The sequence below is a fragment of the Periophthalmus magnuspinnatus genome, chromosome 11 (genome assembly GCF_009829125.3).
Source record: "Periophthalmus magnuspinnatus isolate fPerMag1 chromosome 11, fPerMag1.2.pri, whole genome shotgun sequence".
Lineage (NCBI taxonomy): Eukaryota > Metazoa > Chordata > Actinopteri > Gobiiformes > Gobiidae > Periophthalmus > Periophthalmus magnuspinnatus.
This window is the reverse complement of record NC_047136.2, coordinates 19,705,691-19,717,860: the sequence shown is the minus strand read 5'-3', so window position 1 is coordinate 19,717,860 and position 12,170 is coordinate 19,705,691. Positions and strand designations below refer to the sequence as shown.

The 12,170-nt window shown below is 41.4% G+C and overlaps 1 protein-coding gene across 1 annotated transcript; it reads left to right on the top strand.

Annotated features, from left to right (window-relative positions):
- The first annotated feature begins 711 nt into the window (after positions 1-711).
- On the top strand, positions 712-11,918 carry asb4 (ankyrin repeat and SOCS box containing 4). Its single transcript, XM_033974890.2, has 6 exons — positions 712-1,038; positions 3,542-3,841; positions 7,544-7,786; positions 8,152-8,399; positions 9,110-9,223; positions 10,130-11,918. The coding sequence occupies exons 1-6, from the start codon at positions 750-752 to the stop codon at positions 10,316-10,318; spliced, it is 1,383 nt and encodes a 460-aa protein (XP_033830781.1). The 5' UTR covers positions 712-749; the 3' UTR covers positions 10,319-11,918.
- The last annotated feature ends 252 nt before the right edge of the window (positions 11,919-12,170 follow it).

Below are 12,170 nucleotides of genomic sequence, written 5' to 3'. Positions count from 1 at the left end.
AACAGTCATATTAATCTTATGTCTTAATATCCTTGTAATCTGCAGTCTGTTAAACATTCTGACCTGACCTCCAGCTCAATTGTAAAGCCCCACCATGTACTTCTACTTCATTACAGTGTTTTATGTCTCTAAAAATCCTTGCTATTAGTGGGAGCAGGAACCAGGGTAGTGCTTAGGTCTCCACTGCAATCTCTCTCTCTCTCTCTCTCTCTCTCTCTCTCTCTCTCTCTGTCTCTCTCTCTCTCTCTCTCTCTCTCTCTCTCTCTATATATATATATATATATATATATATATATATACGGCAATAAAATGAAATGGATTCTAATGTTTATAAGTTAGCTTCTTTTCTTTAAATGAGAGTCCTGGTGTTTGTAACACACGTCTGGCCTGTTGTATTTTGTTAGTGGTGTCTTATATGGTGTCTTATAAGCCCGTTAAAGGGCTCGGCTTTTTTTTTTTTATAATATAAATTTATATTTATATTATGGTTAAAGTGGAAACACATGGAAATCAGTTGGGACTGTCAGACATTGGCTTGTATTTTATACAAAGTACCTATTTTTTCTTTGTACGTACGTCCCCACCTCTGAGGTTCATTTGCAGTTAGACCTGACCCCTCATGGAGTAGGCCTAACATCTATTTTTACACATCTATTTTTACGCCCCTCGTGTTACAGCCGGGTATTTTCATTGCCCCACTGCCCTGCTCTCTCTAAACATGCACACAGCCCCGGGCCTCCGCTGGGGCCATGTTAGGACCTCTCTTGGCTGCGCTCCTCTCGCTGACCGCGTATGTGGTGGGAGCGGTGTGGAGGGCGTTCTCAGCTGAGCGGGACAAGCCTTTGCCCGTGAGGCCCGGAGCCTCTGTCCGCGGGGCCATGGCGGAGCTGAAGCGGCAGCTGAACAGGCGCTTCCTGGAGGCGCTGCAGGCGGACGATGCACGGCAGGTGCAACAGATCCTGGCCACGGGCAGACTGGACATAGACACGGTCCTGGAGGTGGACGACCCCAATATGCTCCTGGCCTCCTACAAACAGGGTCAGTCCTTAAAGAAGACATAGTGTGCTTGTGTCTGCTATATAGTTGTGATTTATGACACCTGTGGATCATTATGTTATAATTTCCAAATTTTAATTCGTAATATTCATCTAAAACAACTTAATAAAAGAAACAACTCCACTGACTTCCGTGAAAACTGCGTGCCCAATGGGAGCTGACGTCGTAAACGTCATCACAACAAAGTGGCATGATGTCTGTGGACGGCTGCACATCACACTAGAGCAGCAGAGGGCTTTTTTTGTTTTTTTTGTTTTTTGTTTTTGGACCAAATTGACTACGCAGCGCTGCCAAATCCTACATGCATCACCAATTAAGAAAATAAAACTGGAGAATGAAGTACAGAGCAGTGGTGTATGCCAGTGGTGGTGAGTTGATCAGCAAACTGGCCTCTTGATAATAGACAATTAAACATTTCTCAACCATGCACGAATCACTCCAAATACAACTTTGTTTGAGTAAATGGCGAAGGGAAACAACTATAGCATGATTAAATGCACTAAAAAGTCGATTTTGCTTGAAGGTTGTTAGGACATGTCTTTGTAATCCCTCAGTCATGCAGGTCTGATCCAAAGTAAAACCTGTCAACTGGACAAAAAGTTGTAAGAGTGAAACTGTTTCTTCAGTTCTGGTCAGATTACTGGTGGAAACTGTCTTATATCTATATACTGTTTACAGTTTCTGTATGTAGGCTGAAATCTGTATTGTGGCCCGCATTTGAAGTCATAATTCCACTTGCTTTACACATTTAAAGGTCCTATATTATGCAAAATAGACTTTTAGTCATGTTCTAATGCTGTTCCCTCCTCAAAAACAGACCTGGAGTTGTGTTTTGTTTCATTCACTGATGTTTGAGTAATACTGCAGTATTAAGATATCGATGTCTTCAAAGCTCAAAATGCTCAGCAAAAGTTGTATCTTTTGTTCAGTTGAGATTGCCACAGATAGTCTACAATATCTACCAGTGCACCGAGGAGTGAAGACGTTTCAACAAGGCTAAAACAATAGATAGAGCTTCAAAGTTTGGCACTTTTAGGGCTGCAACTTATTCCTATGATTCTAGAGAAGGTGTTTGGAATTTAGAAACCACAATGCTTCCTGTAACACCACTCAATGACTCAAATGAAACAAAACCCAACTACAGGTATGTTTTTTAATGAGGATTATAACTTCAGGCCCTTTAAAATATAATGTGTTACATAATTCTTAGTAACCTGTATTTTGATTGTATGTACAACAGAGGGTAACCTATATGTAAAATAATTATACACAAAAGTACCCTAAATAAAATAGCTGAAACACCTGTAAAAATATAGACTGCAGAGCCACAACTTCCTCACATCTATAGTTTACCCACTAGAGAGTGCTATTCCTCTACAGGGACAGGATTGTAATTTCAGAGTTTTTTTGAATGATCATTCAAAAGATTCTCCTAAAAATTATACAGCTTAGGTTTAGGCAGGTCACACATCTGCTTTTTCTGGTATTTAGTTGTCAACTATCACTTATGTATGTCATAATTTTACTATTTGTTTATTGTAAATTCCAATAGTGATCTAAAACTACTACCAAGCCTCCCAGAGAAAGCGGACAGTGTTGACTTGTCGGTGCACTTTATTATTACAAACAGCCCCAAACAGGAGGGGTCCCAGTTTTTGATTTTGAAGATTGGTTCACCTCACATTAGACCCATTGGAAAAATATGAACAATGCTCTTCTTGTCGACAGTAGTAATTACACTGACAACTGAAGTACAACTCCAGCTGTACTTCAGGTCGTGGCATTCTCCAGAGAGGAATACAAGGCCAAACTGAACTCTAACTGACCCTCTTTTCAAATTTCCAATAACTGTAATGGCACACTTTGGAACATTTCAAAGCAATAACAGGTCTACAGATCCTCCACTAGAAAAGTTACATAGAAGACCTTTAAAGCAGACGTATTCTACAAAACCGACTTTTCAGAGCTTTTAACCATGTTATAGTTGTTTTCCTTCTCATTTACCCTCTCGAAGTGGGTAATCTTTATTCTCCTGTTTTCAAGACATTGCTCCTGTTTTCACCACCAGGGTATACGCCCACTGCTCTGTGCTTACTTCATTCTCCAATTTTAATTTCTTAATCTGTGATACATCTAGTATTTTGCAGCATCACGTAGTTATTTCGGTGCAAATGAAAATGTGCAGGAGCCAACAGCTGCACGGCTCTTTGTTGCGATGACATTTACAGCAACTTCAGCTCCTACTGGGCACTGCAGTTTTTACTCCAGAAGTCAGTGGACTTGTTTCTTTTATTATGTCATTTTAGATCAATATTGTGATTTAAAATGTCCAAATTATAACATAATGATCCATGGGTGTCATAGATTATAACTATACAGCAGACACAAACACAATGCCTGTTTTCTTTAAAATAATCACACAAGGAAAGCTTATTTATTAATTGTATAGATTTTCTATTAAATGTGTCTGTGTCTCTGCCTACAGGGTATTGGCTGCCAGGGTACAAGCTGGAGAAGTCTTGGGCCATGGCTCTGCACGTGTGTGTGATGTACAACTCTCTGGAGTGTGCTGTGCTCCTCATACAGGAGGGGGCAGCGCTGAACCGGATGCCAAATGGGAAGACTCCTTTGCATGTGGCGTGTGAGGTGTCCAACCCTGAATGTGTGTCCCTGTTACTGGAGCACGGAGCTAAGGTGGAGGCTCTGTCCCTGAGCGGTCACACTGCCCTGCACTACTGCATCACTGCCCAATCTGTGCCCTGCGCCCACCACCTCCTCCTCCATGGTCAGCACCTGTCTGTCAGTCAAGCTTAACCCTCATGTTGTCTTTGGGTCATAATGACCCGCCACTGTGTAAAAAACAAACAAAAAATCACCTTTTCACATAATCACGATTATTTTTGATCCTGAATTTTTTTGACTTTTCCTAGATTGACCCAAACTTTAGAAAAAGTGAATTGTTGCCTTTATTCACATTATCATGCATGCTGTACAAAAAAAGGGACACAAGTCATCATCGGGTCAAAATGACCCAACAGTGAAATTCAATTAAAATCACAGTCACAGAGTTATTTACACACCACAGAATGTGAGAATGTTTTAGTTCTGTCTCAGATCAATCAGTTGCAGATGTAAACAAGACAACACAGGTGGCCTTCTCGTGGACAGTGCCATTGATCTGTGGATTTCCAGAAGTTATAAAGGTGCTGCAGATGACATTACTCCGAATTCTTTCTGTGCTGAAGCCGTGAGTGCGCGTTATAACATCCAAAAGGCTCTAGAGGTGATTTTTCCAGACATCCAGCAAGACAACTCTGATTCAGAGAAGGAAGTGGAGGATGTATCAGAAGAAGAAGTTCGGGAGGAATACAACCCAGAGCATGATGACTCATCTTCAGAAGAAGAAGAAAACGCTGAAGATGAAAGAGACTTTCCTTTCAAAAAAACATGGCTCTCGGAAGCATATGACCAACATGGTAGAGAGGCAGAACAAACTGTCATAAAGATGAACCCAGGACCCACAAGATATGCGGCTGCCCTACCTCTATAACCCAGGGCCTGATGCAACAGTGGCTGAGCAACTGGTTCCATTCAGAGGTAATTTATTTTCATATTTCTAATAAAAGTGATTTTCACTATTGAATTCTATGACTGTTTTCTGTGACTCTGATACAAATCACTGATGCTAATCTCTTCTGTCCAAAGGTCGTTGTCCTTTCCGGCAGTATGTGCCCAGCAAGCCCACAAAATATGGGATCAAGTCATATGTGGCTTGTGATGCCAAATCAAGCTACGCTTGGAAGATGCAAGTCTACACCGGGAAGCCGACTAGTGGAGGCTCAGAGAAGAACAAGGGGATGCGAGTTGTGCTTGATGTAACAGAAGGAGTGAGGGGTCACAATGTGACATGTGACAATTTCTTCACCTCTTATGAACTCAGACAGCAGCTCCTGAAGAGGAAGATCACCATGGTTGGCACAGTTCGAAAGAACAAGCCTCAGCTCCCACCTGCACTGCTTGCAACAAAGGAGAGAGAGATCTTCTCATCAAAGTTTGCCTTCACGCCCACCACCACCCTAGTTTCCTACATCCCAAAGAAAAATAAGCACAGTGCACACAGACGCTGGCATTAGCGATCGTGAGGACAGGAAGCCATCCATCATCCCAGACTACAACTGTAACAAAGGAGGTGTGGACAACCTAGATAAGGTGATTGGAACATATAGATGCAGAAGGAGGACTGCCCGTTCGCCCCTGGTCATCTTCCACAACATCATTGATGTTTCCTTCTACAATGCCTTTGTGATTTGGAGAGAGATCAACCCAACCTGGATGCCTCGTAAGCAGAACAAGAGGAGGGTGTTCCTGGATAGGAACACCCCCCTCTAGGGAGTTCCTTCACTCTGTTCCTCTATACAGAGTGAAGGAACTCCTGATCAACCTGAGGATCCAGCTTCCACAGCCGCTGCCCCAGCTGGGGCAAGTGAGAGGAAGAGATGTCAGTTCTGCCCGCCAAAGAAGGACTGTAAAACACATACTGTGTGCTGTAGGTGTAAGAAATATATCTGCAAGAGCTGTGCATTTGCATACTGCCCTACATGTGCTTATTAGTTGAATGAGTTATATTGTTTTTTTTTTGGTTGTATATTTTCTTACATTGTTCACTAGCAAAAAATAAATAAATAAAAATCTGAAGAATCTGACTCATTGGGATGAATAAAAATGCATTAAAAATTCATTTTTGCACATTTCTTTTGTTTCTAAAGCTATAGAAATACAGGTGAAAAGGGGAAACTCAAATTTCACATATTTTGTGGTGAATGTTTCTTCAAGCAAAATAAAATTTGGTGTTTAAAATTCAATTAAACTGCTTCTATTGGGGATTTAGTGAAGATGGGTCATTTTGACCGGGAGGACACATATATACAGAATATGAGGACAACATGAGAGTTAAAGCAGACCATTGGAAAAAAATGCTAAATTATCTCTTGAATGAGCTTTTAACCATGTTTTTTTCCCTTCTCATATACCCTCTTGGAGTTGTATTTAGTGTGATTCATGCATGTTTGACTAGTTTCGATTCTCCTGTATTCAAGATATCATTGCTCCGATCTACCCCCCCTGCACTTACTTTATTCTCTAGTTTTATTTTCATGATCAGTGACACACATAGACTTTGGCAGTGTTGTTAGTAGAAATGAAAAAAAAAAAATCTGCTAGTTGGTAGTGATGTGCAACTGTCTATAGGACGAGTCAACAACTCTTTGCTGTAATGACGTTTACACCAATGTCAGCTCAGTTTTAGATATTGCAATTGTCCAAATAAGTCCACGGGTGTCAGAGGCAAGGCAAGCACAATTTGTACACAAAGTAATTCAAAGTGCTTTATAGAATAAGAAAGACATTAAAATCACACAAATCAAAACATTTAATGAGTTGTTCATTTGGAGAAAGTTAATAAGCTATTGGTAAACAACTTTTTCAAGGACTTTGCATAAAAATGGCAGATTTGAGACTGGTTGGTGATTTTTGAATATTGTGGCAGCAAGACTGCTCTTCTTTAGGAGAGACTTGATAACTGCAGTTTTCAAAACTCTTGGGAATGTTCCAGACTGAAGTGACATATTAACTATGCAAACGAGTTGTGACAGCAAAGTATTGAGCACAGACTTTAGTGAAGAACACATTGAGGCAGCATGTAAATGAACTCAGACTGGTGACAATCTCTTGGACAGTTTTGTCAGTTACAGGTGCAGAGTGAATCAGTGTCTAGGAGGCTGCAGGGTTGTTGTTTGCATTGTGCAATTGATGGCCATTTGAAAATGGGGAGATTCACCGGTGACCAGGCTCTTATCTTAGTAAAGTATTGAAGAAGTGTGTATTCTGGATCCCAGGCAATGATTTTACCACTTGTTCATTGTAAATTACACTAGAGATGTAAAACAACTTCACCTTATTCAGGAAGTTTCTTAGACTGCATAGCTTAAAGCAACTTATGTCAAATTTTAACACGAAGACTTTTCTCCAGTTTTCTCTAGAAATGTTAATACAAACTAAATGCTTCCAAATGTTATTTTGAGGTACAATAACCAACAAATGTACAAACTAATAATGATGGAATGGGAGCTGTGGCTCATTTTAGTCAGGCAGCAGTGGGGTCATTTTAGTCTGGCATTTTAGGAAAACTCAGCCCTAATAGTGTTGCTTCTTAGGTACTGCAGCTTTGGCACAGAAAGAATCCTCCCCTAGAGGACAATGTATTTATTTGTTCAGCTGAGGGGGGCCTACAAAGGTAATAAAGGTCGGCTCTTGTAGGATTATTTTCTATTTACACGTTGTTTAGATTTAGCCTAGCTCCGCTCTGTATCGTATCACTCTGATTGGTCACTGTTGAGCTCCATAAAGGTCTACATTTTAACACAAGGAACAAGGAAGGAACAAGGAAGCCTGTATTTGTATGTTCTGAATGTGACCTTTTGTCTTTCAGGAGCCAATGTGAACATAGTGAGCAGTAACCATGATGAGGTGACACCCCTCCACACAGCAGCACGGTTTGGGATTCCAGAGCTGGTGGGTCTGTACCTGCTCAATGGGGCCCAAGTGGACACTGTGAACTCGGCCCTCGAGACACCCCTGATGACCGCAGCCTTCTGGGCCTACGACCCCAGGGAGCAGAGGTACAGCCCTGAGCACCAGCTGGTCTGCAGACTGCTGCTGGACCACGGAGCAGGTCAGAGCCTGGGGGTGGAGGATGGGCAAGAGGAGCAGAACAAAACTGAGAAGGAAGACGTGCAGTGATATCCCTCAAAACTAGATTCAAGTGTGATTTGGGAAATTCATGCAGCTGGTTCAAACTTCAAGACCAATTGCGCTTTTGTCTGCCACATAGTTAATTTATGACACCTGTGGATCATTATGTTATAATTTGCACATTTTAAAATAATTTGAGAGATTTGAGAGAAGAACACAGCCTAAATATACAGGACTTATGAGTTAAACGTGTAAATGAATCAAAACAAAACTATGTGGTATGTTTTTGAGGAGGAAACAAAATTATAACATAGGACCTTTAAAATAATGATGTCTCTCTGTTAGACCCAAACGCTCAGGAGGAGGACCATAAGACGGCTCTGCACAAAGCAGCATGGAGCTGTGACGAGGTCCTTCTGCACATGCTGCTGGAGGCCGGAGCCGACCCCAGAGCCATGGATATAAATGGCTGCTCACCTCTGCACTACCTGCTCAAAGTGTCCTCTGTCCGGCCCAGTGCTACGCCCGAGAGGTGCTTCCAATTGTTGCTCAACTACAACACCGCCCGCATCTACCCTCCACAGTTCCACAAGGTACGACTCCCATATACTTTGTATGAAATGTTTTCTTCTTCATAGTAGGGGCATGAGAGAAAATAATTGAGAAGCACTGCCTTAACTTCAGCACAGAGAGTGGGTAGAGCCTGTACGTTGCATTTAAGTGGTACCATATAATGAATATTAAGTGGACAATAAGACAGACAAAATGCAAAAAAGTTCATAGAGTGGTTCACAATGATATTGTACAATCCGGTTTGTTCAGTTCATACACCCCACAACCCCCCTCAGTTCAGTTCAAGTGCTGAGATCAACTTAGAGTCCAAACACATCAATAGTTAATAAATACATTGAGGTAGACTGTTGTATCAAATGATCTTAAAGGCGAGGTGCGAGGCAAAAGATGGGCTACAGCGAGTCGCCTACCCGGCCCGACCAGAGCAGGCGCAGTTCGATGTAGAGAGAAGTCTTCAGATTAAGGCTCAAGGGTTATTCCATAGCTCACCATCAAGGAATGAGAACCTGTCCAGTTCCTGGACCCGGGATACAGGAAACAACTACAATGCAGTTAAAAGCTCAAAAAGGTTTGCTTTAAGAATAAATCAGCATTACTGTTGTTATTGGTAAAAGCTATATTTGATTTGAATGTGTTTACCTCATATCTGAGGACACAGACAGGTAATGTTTATGACATTTAAAATCAAAATCTTACATATGGTTCCTTTAATATAGTGTGTGATGTCCAGGTTCTGCAGGCGTGCCATGAACAGCCGCGTGTCGTAGAGGTCATGGCCAACTCCTACGAGCGACTAAAGCCCACCAAGAAATGGAGGTCCTCCATCCCAGACGAGTCCTACCAGGTACAATGTGACCAGTCTGAGCACGTGGCATAGCAGCAGGTACTAGCGTCGTGCGTTATCCCTCTGAGTGGCACATCCCCAGAGCCTCGGTAACACTGTAGAAAGACGTAGCCTCAAACAGCAACAGTCAGACACAGCAGGACCAAAGACGCAGTTCAGGTCAGTATATAGTTAGCCACGTTCCTTTACTTAACGTGTTAGGGCGTTGCTCAAGTCTCCTGACCTCCCACCAGCTCATGCAAACATACATACATACATACATACATACATACATACATACATACATACATACATACAAACACCAGCAAGTTACTATAAGTAGCCAATTGACTTCCCTCAGACTGAACGTAGTACACAATCCTTCACGACTGGTCCTTGCCTCCGTCTCTGCCTTCTTCTCTGTTCTTGTTTGTGTACCGTTGGCCACATCTTTATCTCCCTGGCTGTTTTCTACACTCCTGTGTGATTGCGAGCTTATGAAATACACCTCCACTCTCCTCTGTTCATTCAGCACTATTAAACCAGAATCAAAAAGACATAGAAAACAAAGATGCACAATAAAAATTCACTGCAAACATGAACTGCAATTGTTACATGCACTATATAGACAGTGGACCATTAGGATAAAATAAAAGTGCCACTGACACCAGCAAAGAAGCAGACATAATATTTCATCTTAGTATTTAAATAATGCTTATTTTGAAGGTTAAACTCTACCAACATGTTCTGAAATGCATGTGATCTTACAATAGCTTACCAGTCCATATTCCATATCACCCACTTCCTTTCTGAGACACAGCGAGAACATGCAAACTTCACACAGAACCTCCCTGTTGGACCTGTGCTTTACTGTTGAACATAGTGTCTCAGATAAACCTGGCGCTGACCCCGTGTTTGTTTCCACAGCGCTACAGAGCGTTCTACGACTCTCTGTTCTCGGTGAGCTCTGGGCCCCCCCGCAGCCTCCTGCACCTGTCCCGCTGTGCCGTGAGGGCTGCCCTAGGAGGGATGTGTCAGAGAGGGGTGGAGCTGTTGCCTCTGCCCCCTGCCATCCAGAGATACATCCTGCTGGAGCCTGAGGGGGTCCTGTACTGAGAGAAACGGTGTCTCTGAGCTGACTGGGGGGTGAGGGACTTTATAAAGCATTACTCGTATCACTTCATTCATATTCATTCAATCCATACTTGGTGGTGGTAAGATACTAGTGAAGCCACAGCTGCCCTTGCGTAGACTGACAGAGACTGAGATCAGGCAAGTACAGGCTTTGACAAGGACGTTTGGTCACTTTAAAGGCTACAATCTGTGCAAATAGCAACTCAAGTAACGAGTATTGATAAAGGAATATTATTTATCAATTCTTGTGTCATAACTCTCTTTTAAGAACTTACATTAGCCCAAATCGACTTTTAAAGCATGTCACATTGAGTAAGATAATAATGATGGAAACCAGACTTTTATTTGAATAGTTTGATGCATGTTTGAGTACTCCTGTCCTGTCCTGAATTTGAGGCTTGACTGCTCAGAAAATTCCAGTTTTCAGATGCCTCCTTTCCCTGCCCACGTTTTTACTTGGAATTTCGTGAAAAATTCTAATTCCAAGTCTGCTCCTTAGAACCCAAATTTAATTTTAAATTGTAGTATTGTGATGTAAATTAATTACATATTTGTTTTGATCTGGCTGGTTTTGGTGTAGTGCTGATGTTTATTTCAATTTTAGACATGGTGTAGTCTTAGTTTTGCGTGAAAATGATGGACTGACTCTTAAGGTGAAGATACTTTGAATATTCTACAAAATTTACTTTTTTGGACCTCTAACCATATTATACTGTTGTCCTCTCATCAAAAATCATCCCTGGAGTTGTATTTTTCTTCTTCTTGCACACTTGTTTCATTAATCCATTAATCCAAAGTTGTTCTCTCCCCATACTCCATTCTCCATACCCATTTGCCAGTTTATAATTGCCAAAGATAAAACACATTTTTACACACATTTTTGAGTCCATAAATGGCCTACTGTCAAACTATAACTGTTACATTGAATGCATGACTCTATTAGCACAGTATTCACGGAGGATAAAGACTTCTCTTGTGCATTTTGTCTTTGTTTTGACAGCAGAGGGAGCTCAAACACCTTGATACAAGGGTCTCAAACCTCCACCCCCTTCCAAGTAACTTGGAAGGGGGTGGAGGGTGGGATTTTTTAATTATACGTGTTGTGCTGAATAACAAAAAAATGATGAATTAATGCCTATTACCATTGTAAATGTTTAACTTTGTGCACTAAAAATAAATAATGGTTAGTTTTTCATAAGTATCCAGCAGCACCCCATCTAAGACTTGCTGTGGCTCTTATATTTATTGTTTCTTATGATTGCTGAAATTAGTAGTTCTCTGGCGTTTTTGTTTTGTAAAGGTAGCTCACTGGAGGAAAAAAAGGTTGGAGGAACTCTTTGGAACTGATGGTGCAGTTTATAAAGTGTGAAATACTTTTTCCAAGGTGACCAAAACCCAGTTTAAAAGAGAATTAAAGCCACCCATGAATAATATATGTGTATGTTTGAAAATCACCAATATTGATTCATTCCTACTTGGAATGGGTCCTACTAGAGATAAATTTGCAGTTTGTGTATCAGGAGCAGGTCTAAAGTCCACACATCAGGAGTGTCCAGTGCACAGGCAGGACGGACCTTTGTGCCACAATAATCAGTGGAAAACCTCGATAAGATAATGAGTTTTATATGTTACTCCTGAGAATGTTCATTCAACAAACTGATGTTCCGTGTTGTAATATTATGCAGGGAATTGTATGTCAAAGTGTAACACTGTGGTAGTGTCAGTGTATTAAAGGTGCATTATGTAACATTTCTGACGGGGGTCGGCTACTTCCTTGTTTCTATGGAGATGTTATTGTTTGATCCACAGTATTGCGATACACTTGTCAAGATGG

Coding starts and splice junctions, on each gene's coding strand:
- asb4 (XM_033974890.2), top strand. CDS start 750: ATGTTAGGACCTCTCTTGGCTGCGCTCCTCTCGCTGACCGCGTATGTG. Junction 7,787..8,151: donor GCTGCTGGACCACGGAGCAG/GTCAGAGCCTGG, acceptor TCTCTCTGTTAG/ACCCAAACGCTCAGGAGGAG. Junction 8,400..9,109: donor ACCCTCCACAGTTCCACAAG/GTACGACTCCCA, acceptor TGTGATGTCCAG/GTTCTGCAGGCGTGCCATGA.